A 26,657-nucleotide genomic window follows, 5' to 3' on the forward strand; every position below is an offset into this window, starting at 1 on the left:
AGACTCGCCCTATTGCAGGTTGCTTGTGCTTTGCTAAGCGATAACGACCCCCGTCTTTTTGTGGCGCCGCTCTGAACACCCCAATTTGACAGGGAAGATTTTCAAACTGCTGCCACTCTTACAACTTTAAAGCTGCACCCCCCAAACTTGAATAACATAATCATGGAGTCACCTGGAATAAAACAACAACATTTGTTGAATGACCCAAAGTGGGAGGGGCCAACAACAGCCAATCAAATTTCACCCATTAGGGTTGATTCACTAAAGGTCGCTAAGCGTTATCGCATGCTTTTTTGCATTAAAATTGAAGCGAAGAAAACACGCGATTCGCTAAAGTATTGTCGCATGCATTGTTGCATATTGCGTGTGTTAAATAGCCGCACGAAAATAGTCTTCGCGACATAAATAACGCAAACAGCATCGCATCTAAATTAACGCAAGTGAATCGTGCGTTAAGTTGTGAAAAATAAGACACAATAACATTTTTAACGCATGCTATAAATAGCACTTGTTTTAACGCACTTTAGTGAATCAACCCCATTGATTTTTATGGGTAAATCGAAACTGCTGCCAATCTTACAGCTTGGAGGCTACACTCCCCAAACTTGAATCACATAGTCATGGGGTCAGTCTGAATGAAAATATGATGATTGTTGGATGCCCAAAAGTGGGTGGAGCTATGAACAGCCAATCAGATTTTACCTTTTGACTTGGTGGAAATTCAACCTGCTACCATTCTTACAGTAATATCACCAGGGTCCCCAAACTTTGCAGAGTTAGGCACCAGGTAACAGTAATTCAAGGTTAGAAAAATTGGGCGGAGCCACCAACAGCCAATCAAATTTCACCTATTGAATTTTATTAGTTTGTTGCCAGTGTTCCCAACCTGCTGCCATTCTAACACTATTAACACCAGGGTCACTAGGGGACTGAATTTTTAGGTTTTAAAAAGAGGGTAGAGACACCAACAGACAATCAGACTTAACCTATTGAATTTTTTAGCTTAAATTTAAAATACTTTCTCACACTATTTATGTCAGGGTTCCCAAACTTTGCACAGTCAGTCACTGGCTAACTATGTATTCAGGGTTAGAAAAAGAGGACGGAGCCACCAACAACCAATCCATTTCCACCAATTAAATTTCATTGGTTTATATTTAAATTGATGCCATTATTTAAGTATTAATTCCAGGGTTGTTAAGCTTTCCAAAGTTAGTCACTGGGTATTTGCTGTTCAAAGTTGGAAAAAGTGGGTGGAGACATCAACAGTCACTCACATTAAACCTATTTTCTTTCAATGGTGAAGTGTAAAATGCTGTCAGTCCCACAATTTTTATACCTGAGTCCCCAAATTTTGCAGTTCAAAAAAGTTCAAAGTATGGGTTGGGCCACTAACAGCCAATCAGATTTTATCCATTGAATTTTATAATTTTAAATGTAAAATGCTGTCATTCTCACACTATTTATGCCAGGGTGCCCACTGTTTGTCACTGGGTGACTTCAACTCAAGGTTAGAAAAAGTGGGCACACCAACCAACCACCATTCACAATTTACCTATTGACTTTTATTGGTTTAAATTTAAACTGCTGCTGTTCTTTAACTATTAATCCTAGGGTCCCTAAACTTTGCAGAGTTAGTCACTGAGTAACTGCAGTTCCAGGTTTTAAAAAGTGGGCGGGGGCACCAACAGCCAATCAGATGTCACTCATTCACTTTCAGTGGAGAAATTTAAATTGCTGCCATTCAGACACTATTAAAACCAGGGTCCCTAAACTTTGCACAGTGGTTTTTACTATATAACTGTGATCCAAGGTTAGAAAAAGTGGGCGGAGCCAACAACAGATCAGATTTCATTCAGTGACTTCACGTTTTTAAATCAACATGAAGTTTGTTATCAAACTTCCCTTTCTAGTTTTATAATTACATTTTTTTAGACTTAGGGTATGTGATCCAAATTACAGAAAGATCCCTTATCTAGCAAACCCCAGGTCCCAAGTTGTAAGTTTTGAATGAACATTGCAAATTGAACAGTGTTTGCTATACATATTATTATCCGTTTAGATCTCTTTACCCTTTTCTTTACCAGATCAAATAGACCATCTGCGTACAGAGTACATTTTGGAATCCATAAGGAAAGTGGCAATGAGGCATCTAAGCAAGTGAGACAAATTGAGAAATTTTTCAAGGAGCCTTCAAATGCAGATATTGCTTTGTTGAAACTAACAAGGTACCATTTAACTCATTTCATATTTGTCTGTGTTGCAACAACAATATGGTAATATTGGTAATGAACAATCAACAATAATGGTAATCAACTAATTGTACATGTTAAGGGCATAGTGTTTCCTTTTGTCTTTTCCAATAGCATAACCTACTACTCTACAGAGGGTGTGCATTTTTTTCAACCTTTTCAAGGAAAAAATACAGGTCTTTCAATATCCATTGTAAATACGCAAAAACGAGGGGAAAGAAAACGTGTGCTTAATCAATAAAGTTATTTCCCAGGTTTGGCATACACAAGGTGTTTTCCACCTAATTTCCTGAAATCGCAACACATAGAAAGGTTTTGTGTTTCTGCCATTAAGATGTAACTTTTATTTTAATACCATTAAAAATAGCCATCATAAACACTCAAAATATCAATTAATTTGGTTAAAAAACCACTTGACCAACACAGGTCATAGTAGAAATTATTTCATAATATGTACACTGTAACAATCGGACTAATCAGCAAGTGTATCCAATTTCCTATAGGTTTTTATGCTATCAGAATAATTAATTATTACTTTAGTAAGCGCTAATTAGTCCTAAAGAAGAAGGTGCAAATATGCGGAGAATGGGGGAAAACGAGAGAATCACCCAGGGGAGATAAAGACGTCATAAACACTCACCCACAAAATTATCCCAACCTATGAACTCGTTCTTAGTGGGAATGGAGAGAGTTAAAAACTATATACTTTATTAGTAATATTCAGATACTGGGTAGCGGTTCTCATAAGTACAACACATATGCACAGAGTATGTATAGCGCGCTCACTGTCGGTACCCTCGCTAGTTGTACTCAGCTCCCAAAGCTATGTCCACAATAAGTATTTGGTAACCGCCGCCATCATTGGCTGACATGCTCGAGTACCTCACGTTATCACATTTACAGCGTTTAGAACAAGTGCGCCCGAACCATTAGCCCCGCAGACCCAACAGCGTTCTTCATGTAAGGCCCGTACTGGCGCCCACCCGCTCATATGCAAAGCCCTGTGCATAGGCTGAGCGCTCCCTTTAATTACGGGACAGTCGCTCCTTGCCTCGCACTCCCGCCACCCAATCTGTTAAATGAACAGACCTCCCCCAGGACCTGAAGCGGCTATCGTAACCGCATACCTCTCAGACAGGAAAAGCCTGTACTTGAGGACAAACTCTCTCCGTGTCCCCCACCTCCCCTGCAACCTTCAATGCCCGCCCAACGCGTTTCGTCACGATCACGTGACTTCTTCAGGGGATATCTATGGTTCAACTACTTTGCTATTAGCTGTATATATATACTCTATGTCCGAGATCGCCATCTATTGGCCAAAATCCAGATTTATTGTCTAAATTCTACAACAGAGTTTTTATATATAATACTCTAAAATTCTATCTATATTAGCGGGGGGAAAATAGAGCAGGGGGAAAATAGAGCAGGGGAAAAAGAAAAGGAAAAGAAGAAAAAAGGAAAAAACATACATACTCGGATGGTGAATGGTCCCAATAGGGAGATCATAGTCATACAGGCTATTATCTTTTCCGTATGAAGGGGGTAAATGTAAAGCCCTCATTCAAACCTAGCGGAGCTCTTGATTTTAATCTATGAATCCACTCACATTCTTTTTTCAGCAACAGATTATTGATGTCTCCCTTCCTTGGTCCCAATTTCACCTTTTCAATGCCAAAGAAAGATATGGCAGTCACATCCGAGCGATGGAAATCCCTTATGTGTCTGGCAAGTGGAGTTTCCTTCTTATTATTGATAGTGCCAATATGCTCTAAGACCCTCTTACGCAATTCCCTAAAGGTCTTTCCCACGTATAACATGGGACAGCTACACATGCCCACATATATTACTCCCGCAGTGCGGCAGTTAATAAACTGCCTAATTTCAAATTTAATCTGGGAGCCAGGTCTCTGGAAATATTTCATTGATACCATATACTGGCATGCTTCGCATCTGTGGCACTTATATGATCCCACCGTCGGGGTAAGGAAATGTGATGGTGATTCCCGCCGCTCACTGTAATGACTATGTACCAGGATATCTCCCAAACTAGTAGATCTTCTTGCTACTAAGGATGGTAGGTGGGGTAATATTGGTCCTAAGTCTCGGTCCCCTTTCAAAACACTCCAATGTCTCTGCATAATAGATTTGATACTTTGCCACTGGTTATTATATGTGCCAACGCACCTAATATCAGATTGTTTTGTTTCCATATTTGGAGCCTTATTGACGAAAATAAGAGTTTGACGATCCGATTCAAGTGCCCTCTTATATGCCCTCTTGAGCCAGCGTTTTGGGTAACCTCTTTGGATGAATCTATTCCGTAGATCAATTGCTTTGATCTTAAAATCATCCAGATCCGAGCAATTTCTGAGTAATCTTAAATATTGTCCCACTGGTATCCCTCTTTTCAATGGTATAGGGTGAAAGCTGGAGAAGTGTAAGAGACTATTAGTGGAAGTTGGTTTGCAATAAATTGTAGTAGAGATTAATCCTTGTGAGGTTACTGCTAAACTAAGATCCAAGAAAGGTAAACATTTACTGCCAAAATCACTGGTGAAAAATAGGCCAAAATCATTCTTGTTAAACTGAGAAAGCATACTGTCAAACTCATTTTTATTTCCCTGCCAAACAATCAAAATATCGTCCATATATCTTTTCCATAACAAAATCTTATGGAGAAAGGGGTTTTCTGCAGAATTAAGGGTACATATTTCCTCCCACCAACCTAAGTACACATTCGCATAGCTGGGGGCACAAGAACTCCCCATTGCGGTTCCCGTAATCTGATGGTAGTATCTCCCATCGAAAAGGAAGTAATTATGCGTGAGAACAAAATGTAGAAGGTCAATAAGGAAATTCGTTTTCTCTCTATCATATTTGTTTGTAAGGAAATATTTACTCCCTACTAGACCCAGGTTGTGTGGGATACTTGTGTATAACGCCTCTACGTCAATACTTATCAAATGACAGGACGAATCTACTTTAACCCCTTGTAATTTTTGAATAATGTCCTTGGTATGCTTCAAGTAGGAAGGCAACTCCAGGACACATGGTGCCAAATACAGATCAATGAATTTACTCGCATTCTCTGTTAATGAACCATTTCCTGAGACAATTGGACGTCCCTTAGGTTTAACGGTTTGTTTATGAACTTTAGGCAAACAATAAAACGTCGCGATCGATGTTCATGAAACATAAAAAGAAAATCCTTCTTAGAGATAACTCCTGCATATTTGCCTTTTTCAAGCAGCAGCTTCAAACTGGCCAGGTAAGTGGTCGTGGGATCAGTGCTCAGAACTTCATAACTGTTTCGATCCATAAGTAAATCAGACACCATTGCTTTATACTCCAATTTCTCCATCAAAACCACATTTCCCCCTTTATCGGCCGGTTTAATCACTATATGTTCACAGTTTTTTAACTCCTCTAAGGCCGTGGTCAAACCTGGTGAGAGGTTGCCGGTGCCTCTTGTAATTTTTAAATTCTCAATTTCTGAGGTGACCAAATTAACAAATGCGTCTATATGTGAATAGGATGCAATGTTAGGTGTAAAATCACTTTGCTTTTTATATGGGCTCAACACCCCTCTCAGGTCGACATCATTGTCATTTTGTAATGCCTCAAGTACCCTCAATGTCGGTAAATCATCTCGAGTTAGGCCCAATTTCCGCATTTCCTTATCCTCTTTATTCTTAAAGAACTTAAACAATGCTAATTTCCTGGCAAAAAGGTTAATATCTTTTATCCACTCAAATTTATTCATGTCCTTATTCGGGACAAAATTGAGGCCTCTCTGTAAAAGTTCGATATGGTTATTGTTCAGTTTAAAAGAGGATAAGTTAACCACCTGTGTTTGTTGAGATGAGTGTATACCAGGGGCACTATGCAAGGGTGGGGATCTTAGTTTAGCAGTAACCTCACAAGGATTAATCTCTACTACAATTTATCGCAAACCAACTTCCACTAATAGTCTCTTACACTTCTCCAGCTTTCACCCTATACCATTGAAAAGAGGGATACCAGTGGGACAATATTTAAGATTACTCAGAAATTGCTCGGATCTGGATGATTTTAAGATCAAAGCAATTGATCTACGGAATAGATTCATCCAAAGAGGTTACCCAAAACGCTGGCTCAAGAGGGCATATAAGAGGGCACTTGAATCGGATCGTCAAACTCTTATTTTCGCCAATAAGGCTCCAAATATGGAAACAAAACAATCTGATATTAGGTGCGTTGGCACATATAATAACCAGTGGCAAAGTATCAAATCTATTATGCAGAGACATTGGAGTGTTTTGAAAGGGGACCAAGACTTAGGACCAATATTACCCCACCTACCATCCTTAGTAGCAAGAAGATCTACTAGTTTGGGAGATATCCTGGTACATAGTCATTACAGTGAGCGGCGGGAATCACCATCACATTTCCTTACCCCGACGGTGGGATCATATAAGTGCCACAGATGCGAAGCATGCCAGTATATGGTATCAATGAAATATTTCCAGAGACCTGGCTCCCAGATTAAATTTGAAATTAGGCAGTTTATTAACTGCCGCACTGCGGAAGTAATATATGTGGGCATGTGTAGCTGTCCCATGTTATACGTGGGAAAGACCTTTAGGGAATTGCGTAAGAGGGTCTTAGAGCATATTGGCACTATCAATAATAAGATGGAAACTCCACTTGCCAGACACATAAGGGATTTCCATCGCTCGGATGTGACTGCCATATCTTTCTTTGGCATTGAAAAGGTGAAATTGGGACCAAGGAAGGGAGACATCAATAATCTGTTGCTGAAAAAAGAATGTGAGTGGATTCAAAGATTAAAATCAAGAGCTCCGCTAGGTTTGAATGAGGGCTTTACATTTACCCCCTTCATACGGAAAAGATAATAGCCTGTATGACTATGATCTCCCTATTGGGACCATTCACCATCCGAGTATGTATGTTTTTTCCTTTTTTCCTCTTTTCCTTTTCTTTTTCCCCTGCTCTATTTTCCCCCTGCTAATATAGATAGAATTTTAGAGTATTATATATAAAAACTCCGTTGTAGAATTTAGACAATAAATCTGGATTTTGGCCAATAGATGGCGATCTCGGACATAGAGTATATATACAGCTAATAGCAAAGTAGTTGAACCATAGATATCCCCTGAAGAAGTCACGTGATCGTGACGAAACGCGTTGGGCGGGCATTGAAGGTTGCAGGGGAGGTGGGGGACACGGAGAGAGGTTGTCCTCAAGTACAGGCTTTTCCTGTCTGAGAGGTATGCGGTTACGATAGCCGCTTCAGGTCCTGGGGGAGGTCTGTTCATTTAACAGATTGGGTGGCGGGAGTGCGAGGCAAGGAGCGACTGTCCCGTAATTTAACGGAGCGCTCAGCCTATGCACAGGGCTTTGCATATGAGCGGGTGGGCGCCGGTACGGGCCTTACATGAAGAACGCTGTTGGGTCTGCGGGGCTAATGGTTCGGGCGCACTTGTTCTTAACACTGTAAATGTGATAACTTGAGGTACTCGAGCATGTCAGCCAATGATGGCGGCGGTTACCAAATACTTATTGTGGACATAGCTTTGGGAGCTGAGTACAACTAGCGAGGGTACCGACAGTGAGCGCGCTATACATACTCTGTGCATATGTGTTGTACTTATGAGAACCGCTACCCAGTATCTGAATATTACTAATAAAGTATATAGTTTTTAACTCTCTCCATTCCCACTAAGAACGAGTTAATAGGTTGGGATAATTTTGTGGGTGAGTGTTTATGACGTCTTTATCTCCCCTGGGTGATTCTCTCGTTTTCCCCCATTCTCCCCATATTTGCACCTTCTTCTTTAGGACTAATTAGCGCTTACTAAAGTAATAATTCATGATTCTGATAGCATAAAAACCTATAGGAAATTGGATACACTTGCTGATTAGTCCGATTGTTACAGTGTACATATTATGAAATCATTTCTATTATGACCTGTGTTGGTCAAGTGGTTTTTTAACCAATTTATAATTAATTGATATTTTGAGTATTTATGATGGCTATTTTTAATGGTATTAAAATAAAAGTTAAATCTTAATGGCAGAAACACAAAACCTTTCTTTCAATATCCATATTTCTTCTTCAATGTTAATACCATTGGCATTGTCCATTGTCATGGACATGCAGATTTTCTGGTTTCTGTGGATAATTTATGTGAAAGTACGATTCCAAGAACCCAGAGAGTACACTTATTTGTAGTGAAGCAGTGTAAATTTTATTGAGACATCTTTGAGCACTACATGTTTCGGCTAAACAGCCTTCCTCGGGTGCAGGATGAACCTGAGGAAGGCTGTTTAGCCGAAACATGTAGTGCTCAAAGATGTCTCAATAAAATTTACACTGCTTCACTACAAATAAGTGTACTCTCCGGGTTCTTGGAATCGTATTTGTAAGGTATACAGCCAGCACGGGGACTGCTACCTGTTGAGGAGTACTTACTGAACACACTGGAAGCTACGTCAGGACGTCTACCTATATTTGCAGATAATTTATGTGAAAGAGTCTTGAAAATTCTTTCTAACAAAAGAAGATTCTGGACAGCTAGTAATGATATTTCTTTGGGGGAGCTTAAGGAAAATATGCTTTTTAGAGGAATGCAGAAAGTGTGTGCATACAAACTGACCTGGAGATCACTTCAGCTATTGAAAATTCAACGTATTTGAATTGAACACAGTAAGTAACATAGGTATAAAGAGGACACATGTTTATCAAGTTTAACCATTTGTGCCTATATAACCTGCCTAACTGCTTGGAAAAAACCCTTCTAAAGCTTCTCCCCAGAGACACTTGATCCATGATCCTATATTTCAGCCTCTCTGTCTTATCAAGAACCTTTCCCAAAATGGGATCCTGTAATAAGACCCTCCAATACGTCCAAACACATTGTAGGCCTCCTGACTGTATGTGATGCAAAAATGTATCTTAGGTTGGATTACCAATCCCCAGTTTTCCCGATTTACTGTAGGATGATCTAACAGAAAATATTTATTACATATGAGGTGCCATTTGTCCCAAGCACATTTTGTTTACAAAAATACATTCTGCATACAAAAAACAATCCAGAGTACACAGAATAAATGTGTGGCCATATACACTGGTAAAAAATATACAAAAGACATATTTCTGAGAACAAAATCAATTTTGTACAAAAAAGTATATAATTATATTACAAAATATTACAAATTTTAACAAGCATTCTGTCTCACAAATGTATAATATCCATAAAGCAGAACCAGTTATGAGTAACGTTATTTTCAGAATGAATTATGTAAAACAAAACTTACAATAAAATAACAAAATATATAATGGTGTAACTGACTAGCATATTCCAAGCTAGATTTTCACTATAAAATAGATGCTTGTGACAAAAGGGAAGATTCTACAGCACAGAATTTATTCTATCAACAAAATTAATACTCTGTTACACAAAACTGATAAAATATCCATTCTGGGAAACAACACAGTTAGTCAAATTACCAAACCAATAAGAAGCAAGTATATTCATTACCCAATAACATGCAGGTTTTCATTGAAGTCCATTTACTGGCCTTTCTTTCCACTGTTTGAATTGGTTCTATAAATTGCTAATCCCCACCCCACACACAGAGATGGATTTTATTTGTAGGATTTATTTAACAAGATAAAAAGATGAAAAGCTGCCAGCTCTGCTCCACATGGCTGCATCATCCGTAGTGCATAGATAATGTGTGGCCTGCTATAGAGGGCACCCCCTTATGTCTGCTGTGCTGCATAGCAATAACCATTAACAAAGAACGAACAAACACTCTTAAAAGGGCAACTGTTAAAGACTACAGTTTCTTAAATGGAATATCTTACAGATGGAAGAGAAATGTAATGCTGTACTGATTTGGTGGCACAGAACCGATCTAATGATGTTTATGTGGATTGTGTAAATCCACAAAATACTGGCCAGGTAGCAACCCTACCCCTAACAAGTCAATAAAACACAAGACATTAATTGCAATATTTAAAAAAAAAAAAAACCAAAAACCCTAATATAGCAGAATAACCACTGTGAGGGCCCCTTGGTATAGTATAATATACCAAGCAGATATTTATGGTAGTAATGTAACCCAGTATATGTAAGACACTTATATATACACCAGTGAACAAAGACCCATATAACACAAGCTCCTCCACCAAGGCTACCAGCTGAGTCACATCTTTACCTTCAATATTAAGTTGCACAAGTTTACATAATTCCCCCACTGTAGTAGTGACCTTAATAAGCTTTGGAGATGGTTGTAAGACTCCAATGTCTGTTCTCCTAATATTGCACCAGTTAGCTGATAGCACTCTCTTAATAATGTGCTTAGCTATTGTTCAACTACATAATACGTGTAGCCATGTGTTTCAAACCACTTCATACAAGCTGTTTGTATAGTGATATGATGTGTAGCAGTATCCTAGTTAGTTGTTGTTCAACTACAACATAAATAATGTAGCAACACAATTCAGCAATCCTGAGTACTATGTGCAAACAAAAGGGGTCATTTATATATTGGTACTTCAGAGGGATCAGCATTTATTTATATGATGTATTATATGTCTATGTGGTGTTGGACTGGGGTGTCCAGGGTCCACCAGGGCTGCAACCCCAGGAGCCCCTCACCTCAGTTGCCAACTTCTCCACAGCTGCCAGCCTCCACCCCCACCCTGTGGACAATGCACACTGCATACCCCCTTGTTCCTCCTTGCAGCTGCTATTGGGGGTAGGGGTGGAGCGCCCAAAGTTCCTGTGGCTTGGTGGGGCACATTGGGTTTTTTCCCTTTGGCTTTGTAATGTAGTAGTTGAACTATAGATAAACAAAATATTAAGAGACTGCTATAAGGTAACCATTAAGATATTACATAATAATATTAGGAAACCAAATATTAGAGTCTAACTACGGTAGGGAAATTATGTACAGTTATGCAATTTCATGTTGTAGTGTAATGATGTGAATCAGCCGGTATCCTTGGAGGGAGGAGCTTATGTTAGATGATTTGTACTGTACACATGTATGTATTTCTAAGTGTCTCACATATACATTATTTGAGACACATTGCTACTATAAATATCTGTTTGGTATATTGTACCGAGGGGCTCCTTACCCATAAGTAGCTGCTAACATTACAGGGGGTTTAATATGATGCAATTAAGATATTGTATTTTATTAACGTGTTGTATGTTAATGATGGGATATTAGGCCTATTATAATGATAGGTTAGGCTGGGAGATAATAGAAATAGCAAGTCACCTAAGTTATCATATTAATGCTTTTTGTTTTGTTTCTTTTAAAGCTCATTATCAGACACAAAATCCCTAGAAACATCATTATATCAGTGTTGTGCCACAGCATCAGTACAGCAATATATTTCTCATCCATTTGTAAGACCTTCTGGTTAAAAACCTGCACACATTAGAGGGTGCCCTCTATAGCAGGCCAGACAGTATCCTCAGCACTAGGGATAATGCAGCCATGTGGGTCAGAGCTGGCAGTTTTTCATCTTCTTAAATAAATCCTACAAACAAATCCTTCTGTGTTTGTCAACACTTTATAGACCAATTAAAACAGTGGAAAGACCAGTAAATAGACTCCAATTAAAATCTGCAAATTATTGGATAATTAATATGCTTGCTTTTTATTGGTTCAGGAATTTGACTGACAGTGTTGTTTCACAGAATGGATTTCTATCAGTTTTGTGGAACCGAGCATTCATTTTGTTTATAGAATGAATTCTGTGCAATAGACTCTTGCTTTTTGTCACAAGCATCTATCTTGGGATATGCTAGTCAGTTACACCATTATATATTTTGTCAAAGTTATGTTTTACATAACACATAACTGGTTCTGTTATATGGATGTTATGCATTTGTGGGACAGAATGCTTGTTAAAATTTACAGAATGGAGTTTATAATATAATGATATCCTTTTGTGCACAAATTGATTTTGTTCTCATTCTTCAATAGAAATATGTTGTTTATTTTTTTACCAGTGTATATTACCACACATTCATTCTGTGTACTGGGGATTGTTTTTTTGTATACAGAATGGATTTTTTTAGACAAAATGTACAAACGGCACCTGTTACATGCATTTCCTAGGTATTCTTTGTGCCTTTACTAGACTCACTAAACTTGCAAACTCTCAGTTTAGAAAATTAGTATCAAGGGAACCCTGGAAAAACAGAGGTAATTATTCCTGCAAGCTGGAGAAAAACTTACTTTATTGTGGATTTCAATTTCTTAGGTTTTGGCTCTCTTTGACTCTTATTTGTATAGATTATTTTGGGCTTGGTCTTAGCTTTTAAAACAGAAATGTCCTTTTTTTTCTTCCTCAGACTTTATTGGTATATACTGTAAGATGATATAAGTACCTGCAGTGCATAACTATGAGGTTAGACTGTCGAGGTTGGGGTTGTTTTCTCTGGAAAAGAGGCGCTTGCGAGGGGACATGATTACTCTGTACAAGTACATTAGAGGGGATTATAGGCAGATGGGGGATGTTCTTTTTTCCCATAAAAACAATCAACGCACCAGAGGTCACCCCTTTAGATTAGAGGAACGGAGCTTCCATTTGAAGCAGCGTAGGTGGTTTTTCACGGTGAGGGCAGTGAGGTTGTGGAATGCCCTTCCTAGAGATGTGGTAATGGCAGATTCTGTTAATGCCTTTAAGAGGGGCCTAGATGAGTTCTTGAACAATCAGAATATCCAAGGCTATTGTGATACTAATATCTACAGTTACATCTACATATCTACAGTGGTTGTATGTGTGGTTTGTGTATGTGGGTGTATGGATTGGTGGGTGTGGGTTGTGTGTGCTGGGTTTACTTGGATGGGTTGAACTTGATGGACTCTGGTCTTTTTTCAACCCTTGGTAACTATGTAACTATGTAACTATGAACTACAGGTTTTTGCTAAAAGAAATGTATCATATTCCTCTCATATGAAATCTATTCAATGTAAATTTCTGATGCAAAAATAATTGTATTTTGTGTTTATTTCAGTCCAGCGTTGATATCAGATGAAGTTCTTCCAGTTTGTTTACCACCGGTTAACTATGTTGTACCCGACAGATCAGAATGTTATGTAACTGGATGGGGTGAAACACAAGGTATGAGAAGAGAAACTAACTGGTAATTAAATAATAAAGAACAATAGCAGAAACTATATATTGCTATTGACTAAATAATATATATAGTCTATATTTGCAAAACGTGTATATATATATATATATAAAGCAAGACAGTGAGCCGCACACACAGGGACTTAGTTTTCATTAATGAAAAAAATCCAACGTTTCGAGCACCAACTGTGCTCTTCCTCAGGGACAAACCAAAAGACAGTGTAAACCTCACCCCCCATATATACCCCACCACAACAAAAAGGGCGCCAAAAAGAGTATCAGTAACCATGGTAACCAATGTAAATACACTGTGCCGGTACATGTAGTAAAACACAAATGGTGAGTAGAGAAAAAGAGAATTCAGAATAACAGAGCATGGTGAAACAGAAATAAACACGACTTATACGATGTACATATGGCTGGGAGACATGCTCATGATCAAAGACTTGAAACCTACGGCGCCACCCACCACTTGGTTGCGTCGCATGCAAAAACCAGGATGTTTCAAATGCACGGGTTGTCAAACCTGCAGTGGAATGGTCCAGGGTACCACATTTAGACATCCTCATACTGGCCAACCTTTCAGGATTCGACACAGGCTGACTTGTACCAGTGACTACGTGGTATACATGGCATGGTGCCCTTGTGGCTTGGCATATGTAGGGAAGGCCATTACACCCTACAGAGATAGAATGAACAATAACCGCTGTGCTATTCGATCAGCTTTAGCGTCTGGAAAAGCCGAACAACCCATTGCAAAACATTTTTTGTCTGCCAAACATTCTTTACCCCAGTTTAGGCATATGCTCATTGACCATATTCCGAATCCCAGAAGAGGGGGGAATAGAGACTTGGGCCTGCTGAAACTTGAATCCAGATGGATTTACAAACTTGACACTGTTAATCCAAGACGACTTAACGAGATGCTTCCGTTATCAATTTGTATCTGATTGTTCTCTGGTTACTTTCTACCTACAGTATGTTATGTTAGGTTCTTTTCCGTTTGCACTATGTCTCCTATATATGTGTGATTATCCTTGACCCTAACAACTATTAGCTTACAACCATTTGGTCTTTGTACGCTTTGCATGTTTCGTATCTTTAACCTCTTGATTTGCTGCTTTTTCTCCGCTCCTACGGCTGGTTCATATTTTTACCTTAGTGTACTTTCCTGGTCATACTTAGGTATGTCCAGATTGAACCTTTTTACATTTATTAATTTGTCCTGTTTTTCCTCTCCTTTCTTTAGTTTGCTTTTGGTTTCTTTGCATTCTTTAGTCACACCACTATATACTTTTTACGTTTACTATTTACCATTGAGTTTTGTTTGTTAATTTTGCCTGTAAATCTGTCACTGCAGTCCACACACCCCTGTCTGTGTAGGCTTTGCCACGCTTCTTTTGTCTCGTACTACTAATACAGCTTATGGTAAAGCTAGTCCCTTGGGAGAGAGCTGCTTTTGTCATATATTCAATCTGATCACATAGCCTCAAAACTGAAGATTGATATAATTTATCCATTACCATATGCCTAATGGATCCGTACCTTCCTGTATGTCCTATTAATGCCATGGACATTCTTTTGTCCCTAGTGTGTCAGGTTTCTTGCGCTTCATTTATTACCTGTAGTATTCTTTACTCTACATCTTTTACTTTCTATTTGTTTGTCCTCTAGTTTATTCTATATGGCCATTTATATTGTTACAGCCTTGCCGTTTTTGAAACATAGGTCCTTCGGGCCCCAACTACAGAATGTTATGAATGCTGGTGTGAGACTGATAATATCGACAGTGCTTGGAACAGTGTCCGTAGGGCTGCAGGGGGCTCCCACAGTGGTGTTATCCAAGACCTGAAATGGTTTGGAAGCCGTAAAGCAGCGCCGGTGGTGACACTTGTGGCGTCTCGGAGAGCTCTCTGAGTGCCTGCATTGTTGCTGAATTTATACACTCTTTTAATATTGGGCACATACAACAGTACGGGTATTGCTGTTTTTGGCACTATACATGCCTGACACAGCATAACTTGTTACTCAATGTGGGGCAAACAATACCCCTGGTGCCAGTCAATATGTTATACAGCACTCTATAGGGTGCTAATCCAGCTGATGCCTTTACCTTGAGCTCCCTGCGGGGGCTTTTTCCGTATTCATGCACTCCTTTAGTGTCCCTACACAGCATGTCTCTTGAGCTGACAATTGGCCCTGTCTATTTTCCATTTTCCCTACTACTGCCTTAATTTTCTGTGACTCCTGTATCTTTTCTGTAACCCTTTGCCTAGCTTCACTCATTGGTCTAATTTTTTTGTCTTACTTTATTTCCAATTTTTTCATTTCTGTTATAATTTTTTCATTCTTATTTTCACTTTATTATTTGTTACGTTTGTCTCGTGCTCTTAGCCTCATTTTCTGCATTCCACTGGTAACATTTTGTATTACCCCAGTGGAACGACATCATTAGTATAATCTGCTACCTCTCTGGTAGCTGTGCAGGCTCCTATAACTTTTTCAGCTACTGGGCGTTTCTATGGCAACGGAGTTACACTAGGCTCTGTATGATGACATCACCCTCTGCCCGTTCGTTACACTATGAGCTCCAGCGCTTCTGCTCTGGATGTAACTCGATCTGACAAACACTCTCTCTCCCTTGTAAGTATTGCTAAGCTTAGTTACTTTCGGCTGTATTCCCTTTTACTGCAGTTGCCCGATTTGCTTCCTTTTTCTTTCATTTTTGTACTTTTGTTTGTCTTTGTTTCTCTCCATTTTTTTATTTGGTAGACTAGCGATCCGCACTATATGCATATTTCCCTGACCACTGATATTGCTGTTAGCCATATGTACATCGTACAAGTCATGTTTATTTCTGTTTCACCATGCTCTGTTATTCTGAATTCTCTTTTTCTCTACTTACCATTTGTGTTTTACTACATGTACCGGCACAGTTTATTTACATTGGTTACCATGGTTACTGATACTCTTTTTGGCGCCCTTTTTGTTGTGGTGGGGTATATATGGGGGGTGATGTTTACACTGTCTTTTGGTTTGTCCCGGAGGAAGAGCACAGTTAGTGCTTGAAACGTTGGATTTTTTTCATTAATAAAAAAATTTTTTGTCTTCTAACTAAGTCCCTGTGTGTGCGGCTCACTGTCTTGCTTTATACATGTTTTTTGCAAGCACCCGGGGCAGTTGATTATTATTAGGGTGTGCTCTGTCTTTCTCTGTATATATATATATATATATATATATATATATATATATATATATATATATATATATATATGTATAACTCAACAGTAGAAAGCACTCACAGCTATAGGAAGTCAGTGATTTATTTCAGCATAACATCTACTCGTTTCGATCACCACAGGATCGTCATCAGGATGATAGACAGGAAGTGAAGTGTCAGGTTAAAAACCAGCAGTATCCAATCAGTGTTTCTACAACATTAACCCATTCAATAACATGTGCAAAGTGTAATCAAATATCAGGCTGTTAAAAATCCCCATATAATCAAAAATAGAATAATTATCAAACATCTAGACTCATGATAATACATAAACTAGGACATATCCCATATATATCAATATAGTAAGCCACATGGCACATGGCATAGTGAAATATAATTTTAAAACACATATAAGTCAATCTATCAGGACACATGACCAAGTCACATGTCATGTCTAAAAATTGAGTTTAGAAATATCACCATTAGCTTCAATGCTCATCTAAACTCATGATAATAGATAAACTAAAACATATCCCATACATATCAATGTAGTAAGCCACATGGCAAAACTCATAGTGAAATATAATTTTAAAACACATATAAGTCAATCTATCAAGACACATGACAAAGTCACATGTCATGTCTAAAAATTGAGTTTATAAATATCACCATTAACTCTCTTCACCTCTTGTATCGGTTATTGATTGCTTTATATGTTACTCTGTATGTCCAATGTATGTAACCCACTTATTGTACAGCGCTGCGGAATATGTTGGCGCTTTATAAATAAATGTTAATGTAATGTAATGTAACTTCAATACTCATCTAAACTCATGATAATGCATAAACTAGAATATATCCCATATATATCAGTGCAGTAAGCCACATGGCAAATCTCATAGTGAAATATAATTTTAAAACACATATGAGTCAATCTATCAAGACACATGACAAAAGTTACATGTCATGTCTAAAAATTGAGATTATAAATATCACCATTAACTTCAATACTCATAAAGATTACCTATTACATACTAATAGGGAAAATAAGTTACCCACCCAAAATTATAATGTGATAAAAACTAACGTGTTGTAAAAAAATAATTTCAATTTCATAGTGAGATTTAGAAAATGTGAACAAATAAATGGACAAGAATTGTCCAATACTAATAAAAAAACATTTCTTACAATCTTTATAAAGTAAAAAACAGTCACACAAAAAATATTTAAGGAAGTCACTACATAAAGACCAAGAAACATCACCTAGGATAGTGGATGATCAAAATAGCATCAAATATCTTAAATTAGGAACTAACTTCAAATTACATAAACCAATCCTATCTAAAAGAATTGGTCATAAGGCCATCATATAGGAAATACCCAGGGACACAACAGTCAATTTATATGAAACAAGAGAGTGATAGCATCTCATTTAATCCCCTAGGGGCAATTGTGTCAAGTCTCCAGATCCATTGGGCCTCCCTCTGCAGCAATCACTTAGATCTGTCTCCACCCCGTGCAAGGGGGGGGAATATGATCAATCAATATTGCTCTCAACGTAGGCAGTGAATGTTTGCACTGTACAAAGTGTCAGGCCAATGGAATATCCGATTTCCCAGATGCCAGGGCCAGACAAATCACCGACCTGTGATTATTCATTCTTACAGTATATCACATATTCCGAAATACATGTCAATCTATGGGGCACATTTACTAATCCACAAATCTGAATCCGAATGGGAAAAATTCGGATTGGAAACGAACATTTTGCGTATTTTTCGTTTTTTTTGTGATTTTTTCGTCGCTGGTAAGACTTTTTCGTAAATTGTTGCGACATTTTCGTAGCCGTTACGACTTGCGCGAATTGTCGCAACTTTTTTGTAGCCGTTACGATTTGCTCGTATATTGTCGCGACTTTTTCGTATTGAGCGCTCGTAAACAACGGGCAAACCTTTCAGACTTTGCATGATTTTGGAAGCCTCCCATAGGACTCAATGGCACTCTGCAGCTCCAACCTGGCCCAAGGAAAGTCACGATACTGAAGCTTGAATGAATCTGAAACTTTCATACTCTGCGCGACAGGCTACAAAAAAGTTGCAACAATTCGCTCAAATCGTAACGCTACGAAAAAGTCGCAACAATTTACGAAAAAGTCGTAACGGCTACGAAAAAGTCGCGACAGTTTACGAAAAAAATCGCAAAATACCGATCATTACGAAAAAAACGCATTCGGATGCTTTTCGGACGTTCGTGGTTTTGTAAATGTGCCCCTATGTCTAATCAGATACTTTTTCCCGGAGTGTGGATGAACAAATGTCACTCCGGTGATCAGACAACCACAAGTTTTGCAATTACCACATCGATAGCAACCAGGTTTACTCTTCCTTAGCCATGTGTCTGGTACCTCCGGTTTTAAATCTGTCACCATAAGTATGTCACGAAATGAACGTCCACGTCGGTATGCACACACTGGAGGTGGCATGTTAGTAAAGGGCAAACCCAAATCCAATTGTAAAATTGGCCAATGTTTTTTAATAGCCATTTCAACATCATGGCTTCCCGGTGTGAAGTCAGTCACAAATAACATCCGATCCGATTGGTCTCCTGGCCGTGTGCCCCTAGGTTCATCTTTAAGTGCAATTACGGGATCCGTATTAATCCTGAATACTCTCAAGAATTGAGTGTAAGGAATAGATTTAATCACCATAGGTCAGGGGTCGGGAACCTTTTTGCCTGAGAGAGCCATAAACACCAAATATTTTAAAATGTAATTCCGTGAGAGCCATACAATATGTTTGGCCGCGGATGCTGCGGGGCAAGGTAGGGTGGGTCCCGAGGATGCAGATGCGATGCAGAGGAGGGCGTAGCCTGCGCTCGGCGGATAGAAGACGTGTTCTAAGGCTTAGAACATGTCTTCTATCCGCCAAGCGCAGGGGCAGGGTAGGGTGGGTGCCAAGGATGCCAGATGCGATGCTGAGGAGAGCGTGGTCTGCGCTTGGCGGATATAAGACGTGTTAAGGCTTAGAACACGTCTTCTATCCGCCGAGCACAGGCCACCCCTCGTTATTTTTTTATTAAAGATTTGGCAGCGAGCCAGATGCAGCCATAAAAAGAGCCTCATCTGGCTCTTGAGCCATAGGTTCCCTACCCCTGCCATAGGTGGATGGAAACTATGGGCATGCAAAACAGTGTTCCGATCCGTGTTCTTACAGAACAGTGTAGTCCCCACCCCCATAGGTGTACGGAAAATCCTAACATCAAGAAAATCAATCACATCTTTTGACTGATTTAAAGTAAACCTTACTGGAGTAGGTAAATCATTCAGGGTGGCCACGAACGATTCGACCCCAATCTGGTCCCCACGCCAAATAATGAAGATATTGTCAATGTACCTACGGTATAGCAACAAATTGTCTGCATATATAGGATAGATATATTTACATTCAAAGGAGTTCATATATAGATTGGCATATGAGGGGGCCACATTGGAGCCCATCGCCGTGCCAGTCCGCTGTAGATAAAAACTCTGCTCAAATCTGAAATAGTTACATGTCAAGACCAACTATGTTACTATGTTACTATGTAACTGCAACAGAGAGCACAAAAATTCAATTGGTGGAGCCCCCTTGCGTCCATCAATAAGAGCCTCCCTGCATGCTGTAATCCCCTCATCCAGAGGGATAATGGTGTACAAATTACACACATCAAGTGTCACAAATAGTGTATCATCAGGCAGTGTATCACATTGCCTTAAAATCTCCAACAGGGCTGATGTATCAGTCAAATAGGATTTCATACGGGCACATTGTGGTTATAAAAAGCTATCTAGATATCTAGCCACATTTGAAAAGAGAGAATCTCTAGCAGATATAATAGGCCAGCCCGGAGGGGCAGAAGGATCTTTGTGCAGCTTAGGGAAGGTATATATGATTGGGCATTTGGGATATGGTGTTGTTAAAAATGCACCACATTTTTCACTAATCCATCCGGCTGACATAGCATCAGTCACCTCAGCATCCAATTTAGCTTTAAATTTTAAAGTGGGGTCACCCGGGAGTTTCACATACACCTCCAAATTAGAAAGCTGCTGCAATAGCTCCTGTCTATAATACTTAAGATCTAAAAGTACTATTGCTCCTCCTTTATCGGCAGGACGTATAACAAGCTGTCTATCATCACGTAGTGAACTAATAGCCCGCCTCTCTGTCTCAGTTAGATTAGAAAAAAATTTTTTGGATTTCTCCAGGGATTCATAACTTTCCCTTTGTACTATCTTAGAATATGTCCTGATGGATGTGGCTGTATTGGGAGGTTCAAATGTGCTCACCGGGCGAAACCTCTCTATCTGGGTTTCAGCTTGATCCTTACGTTGAAATCTAAAGAGATCAACCTCCAAATTAAAGGGATTATTCTTAGTTACCAGTACAAACGACAAACCACATGTAAGGAGAGAGAATTCCCCCGGTGTTAGCACATGTTGACTCAAATTAAAAATTACGGTGTCGGTTTCTTGGGGGATCTGCCTCTTCGATTTACCACCACCCCGCCGGGTATGTTTTTTTTTCCTTTGTTTACTCCTAAAAAATGACCCTGACTGCGAGTAAGAGATCCAATCCCCTCCTGTACAGCACATGTTGTAGCCGGGTGGGTATTCTCAGAATCGGATGAGGGGGAATCTCCCGAACTGTCTACTGTAGAGAAATCCCTTCCCCTCTTAATATAATGTCTAGTTTTCCTTAGCCCTTCCCCCCGGCCAATTAGCCAACCATATACCCTACGATTATTATAATCTTGGTCTACTTTAGCAATTTAATTTTGTTTAAAGGCTATACTGCTGTACTCCTGTTTCCAATTTATGTAACCAATTAACAGAGTGGTCATTAGTAAGTAGTGTTAACGACTTATTCTCTAGCTCAGCAATTTCAGCACGTATTTTAGTTAATTCCCTAGCAGACTCCTCAATGACAAGTAACATTAGATCTAAAGAACACTTATTTAGAATGCCACACCAGCGGCTACAAAACTCAGCATTAGATTGCCCAATTGTAGGTACATTACACACCCGGAACCCCCTAGGGATCTAAAATAGTCAGACAAATATAACCCATGCAAATAGAAATCAACCTCACGTTTTTTGAGAGTATTCAGCTCTGCGTGTTCAATCTCTCCTGGCACGGCGATGGACTGGCACGGCAATGGGCTCCAATGTGGCCCCCTCATATGCCAATCTATATATGAACTCCTTTGAATGTAAATATATCTATCCTATATATGCAGACAATTTGTTGCTATACCATAGGTACATTGACGATATCTTCATTATTTGGCGTGGGGTCCAGATTGGGGTTAAATCGTTCGTGGCCACCCAACTACTCCAGTAAGGTTTACTTTAAATCAGTCAAAAGATGTGATTGATTTTCTTGATGTTAGGATTTTCCGTACACCTATGGGGGTGGGGACTACACTGTTCCGTAAGAACACGGATCGGAACACTGTTTTGCATGCCCATAGTTTCCATCCACCTATGGTGATTAAATCTATTCCTTACACTCAATTCTTGAGAGTATTCAGGATTAATAAGGATCCCGTAATTGCACTTCAACAAGCTAATAAGATGCGGGACAGATTTCTTGAGAGGGGATACTCTATCGATTTTTTGAATGTTGAATTGAATAAGGCAAAAGAAAATCTACTTAAAGATGAACCTAGGGGCACACGGCCAGGAGACCAATTAGATCGGATGGTATTTGTGAGTGACCACACCGGGAAGCCATGATATTGAAACGGCTATTAAAAAACATTGGCCAATTTTACAATTGGATTTGGGTTTGCCCTTTACTTACATGCCACCTCCAGTGTGCGCATACTGACGTGGACATTCACTTCATGACATACTTATGGTGACAGATTTAAAACCGGAGGTACCAGACACATGGCTAAGGAAGAGTAAACCTGGTTGCTATCGATGTGGTAATTGCAAAACTTGTGGTTGTCTGATCACCAGAGTGACATTTGTTCATCCACACTCCGGGAAAAATTATCTGATTAGACATAGACTGACATGTATTTCGGAATATGTGATATACTGTATTATGTGCCCTTGTGTCCTTTACTATATCGGTAAATGCATCACAGCTTTTCGTACAAGAATGAATAATCACAGGTCGTGATTCGTCTGGCCCTGGCCTCTGGGAAATCGGATATTCCATTGGCCTGACACTTTGTACAGTGCAAACATTCACTGCCTATGTTGAGAGCAATATTGATTGATCATATTCCCCCCCTTGCACGGGGTGGAGACAGATCTAAGCGATTGCTGCAGAGGGAGGCCCAATGGATCCGGAGACTTGACACAATTGCCCCTAGGGGATTAAATGAGATGCTATCACTCTCTTGTTTCATATAAATTGACTGTTGTGTCCCTAGGTATTTCCTATATGACGGCCTTATGACCAATTCTTTTAGATAGGATTGGTTTATGTAATTTGAAGTTAGTTAATTAGCGCGATCCTAATTTAAGATATTTGATGATATTTTGATCATCCACTATCCTAGGTGATGTTTCTTGGTCTTTATGTAGTGACTTCCTTAAATGTTTTTTAAGTGTGACTGTTTTTAACTTTATAAAGATTGTAAGAAATGTTTTTTTATTAAATATTGGACAATTCTTGTCCATTTATTTGTTCACATTTTCTAAATCTCACTATGAAATTTAAATTATTTTTTTACAACACGTTAGTTTTTATCACATTATAATTTTGGGTGGGTAACTTATTTTCCCTATTAGTATGTAATAGTTAATCTTTATGAGTATTGAAGTTAATGGTGATATTTATAATCTCAATTTTTAGACATGACACGTAACTTTTGTCATGTGTCTTGATAGATTGACTCACATGTGTTTTAAAATTATATTTCACTATGAGCTTTGCCATGTGGCTTACTGCATTGATATATATGGGATATATTCTAGTTTATGCATTATCATGAGTTTAAATGAGTATTGAAGTTAATGGTGATATTTATAAACTCAATGTTTAGACATGACATGTGACTTTGTCATGTGTCTTGATAGATTGACTTATATGTGTTTTAAAATTATATTTCACTATGAGTTTTGCCATGTGGCTTACTACATTGATATATATGGGATATGGTTTAGTTTATCTATTATCATGAGTTTAGATGAGCATTGAAGCTAATGGTGATATTTATAAACTGAATTTTTAGACATGACATGTGACCTGGTCATGTGTCCTGATAGATTGACTTATATGTATTTTAAAATTTTATTTCACTATGAGCTTTGCCATGTGGCTTACTACATTGATATATATGGGATATGTCCTAGTTTATGTATTATCATGAGTCTAGATGTTTGATAATTATTCTATTTTTGATTATATGGGGATTTTTAAGTGCCTGATATTTGATTACACTTTGCACATGTTATTGAATGGGTTAATGTTGTATAAACACTGATTGGATACACTTCACTTCCTGTCTATCATCCTGATGACGATCCTGTGGTGATCGAAACGCGTAGATGGTATGCTGAAATAAATCACTGACTTGATTGATCCTATAGCTGTGAGTGCTTTCTGATTGTTGAGTTTGATGCATTATTTTTGTCAGCACCCAGCCGTTGCCCCGATATTGGTGAGTGCCGATTCTTTACAAGACTATATATATATATATATATATATATATATATAAATAAATAAATTAATATGTGCCAAAACAAACATTAAAGTCACATGTGCACATGTGCAGAGGTGGCTACTTTTGTGCCCCTGCCCAAAGGTGCATCACCTGGTTGAAAAAACATTAGTAATATGCAACAAGTTTAAAAAAATAATTATCTTTTTTGCAGAAATCCAAAAAGACATTTCTGTTTTTCAAAACAACTGTAAAGTAAACTCTTGGCTAAAGTATAGGTATGGGATCCATTATCTGGAAAACTGGTTTCCAGAAAGTTCTGAATTACGGGAAGGCCATACTGATTTTTAAAAATGATTTCCTTTTTTTCTGTAATAATAAAATATTACAGAATGCCAACTAATGATGCCAACTAAGATACAAGTAATCCTTATTGGATGCAAAATACTTCTATTGGGTTTATTTGATTTTTAAATTATTTTTTAGTAGACTTAAGGAAAGACCCCTTATCTGGAAAACCCCAGGTCCCGAGCATTCTGGATAATGGGTCCCATACCTATAAAACATCTTAAATGGTATGTAATTTTTTAAAGCAACTAAAAATGATAAGCATAATTTGTATCTCTTACATTCTGAAGACTAGTATTACAAAAACCCAAATGAAGCAAAAAACCTAGCAAAAATCTAGCTAAATGTTCTAGCTTGTAAACATTGCCATTTGGTCCTACTTCAGGTACTGGGAAAGAAGGTGTCCTGAAAGAGGCTGGCATTCCAGTGATTGAAAACAAGCTATGCAACAGTCCTGAATATCTTAATGGTAGAGTTACAGATCGAGAGCTCTGTGCTGGTGTTATTCAAGGTGGTGTTGATAGCTGTCAGGTGAGAAATATTTTGTTTTGAAGAATGCCAAAATCATGCAACTATAAAGGGGAACTATAATAAGGTGACCAGATTTTGAAAATGAAATCTGGGGACAGCACTGAAAATTTAGGACATGCCCATTTTGACCACGCCCCCATAAGCCACTCCCAATTTCCCTGTTTGTTTCCCTGCATTTGTTCAGCCTTGATCAGTTTGACAAACAGTATAAGTATGTATACAGGCGGGTTACTAAGCCAGGACACCCCCTGGTTAATAAATATAAATATATTTTTTTTCCCAGTGCCTACAACTCCAGTGCAGAAGCTATATGTACACACAGGTAGCTCACTGGCTATATTACGATATGTACTGGAATCTCTACATTCAGATAAGGCAATAAATTGTAAGACAGACAGATTTTTTTTAGGTGGAGTCCCAAATCATTATTACTTCCCCCCAGCACATTGAGTACGGACCCCGGTGAAGTTGCACTGCTGCAACCGCTTCTCTGCTGTGAAGTAAGCAGTTATACTTTTTGTAGCTCCATACTTTGTAGTACGGAGCTCAGTGAAGTTGCGCTGCTGCTACCGCTTCTCTACCATAAAGTAGAGAAGCTCCTCTGCCCTTTGAAGAAAGCAGTAGTTAAGTCACTACCGCTTACTTCACAGGGCAGAGAAGCGGTAAGAGCAGCAGGACAACTTACTTAACAGCGGAGAAGCAGTAGCAGCAGAGCAACTTCATTGAGTTCCATACTGACGGAGCTCAATGAAGTTGTGGTTCTGCTCTTAACTATCATTTCTAGTCTGCCCTGTGTGAAGTAAGTTGCACTGCTGCTCTTTTGGAAAGTTGGATTTGAAACAGTCACAGGACAAAGTCTGTCCTGCGATTGATTTGAATACAACATTCCATTTTAATTCTTGCCCTGCCCTGCCACTCAAGCTCACCTGGCTGCACAACAACGGCCTACTATCCATCTACTGCACACTTGCAGGGGACAGGACAACTATATATAAATAATCTCTACCCAGCTCCATTCTCCTTGGCGACAAAATTTAGCCAATGGGAAGGCAGAAACAATCTTGAATGGCATTTTATGAGCCCAATGAGATTTATTTTTACATGGGGATGTTGCTAGCGTCGGGTTCCCAAATGACACTAGGGTCCCCAAACTTTTTACAGTTGGTCACTAAGGGAACTGCAGGTTTAGTTTTGAAAAGTAGGCCACCAACAGCCAACCAGCTACCAACAGCCAATCAGATATCACCTATTGAATTTTATTAGTTTGATGCCAGAGTTCCCAAACTGGGTGACCATGTACTCAAGGTTAGAAAAAGTGGGTGGGGCCGCCAAAAGCCAATCACATTTCTTTCATTGTTTTCAGTGGGGAAATTTTAACTGCTGCCATTCTCACATGTTTAATGTTAGGGTCCCCAAACTTTACACAGTTTGTCACAGGGTAACTACGTTCCAAGCTTAGAAAAGTAGGCGGGGCCAACAA

At 38.9% G+C, this 26,657-nt stretch overlaps 1 protein-coding gene across 1 annotated transcript in view; it reads left to right on the plus strand.

Moving 5' to 3' along the window:
• The window catches only part of plg (plasminogen), a 186,876-nt gene that overhangs the window by 154,280 nt on the left and 5,939 nt on the right, over positions 1 to 26,657 (plus strand). Inside the window, exons 16-18 of the mRNA XM_002938570.5 lie at positions 2,088 to 2,228; positions 13,301 to 13,407; positions 25,032 to 25,177. Coding sequence (XP_002938616.2) covers positions 2,088 to 2,228; positions 13,301 to 13,407; positions 25,032 to 25,177 — 394 coding nt within the window. The remainder of the gene's footprint in view (positions 1 to 2,087; positions 2,229 to 13,300; positions 13,408 to 25,031; positions 25,178 to 26,657) is intronic.

The sequence above is a fragment of the Xenopus tropicalis genome, chromosome 5 (genome assembly GCF_000004195.4).
Source record: "Xenopus tropicalis strain Nigerian chromosome 5, UCB_Xtro_10.0, whole genome shotgun sequence".
In the NCBI taxonomy this organism is placed as follows: Eukaryota; Metazoa; Chordata; class Amphibia; order Anura; family Pipidae; genus Xenopus; species Xenopus tropicalis.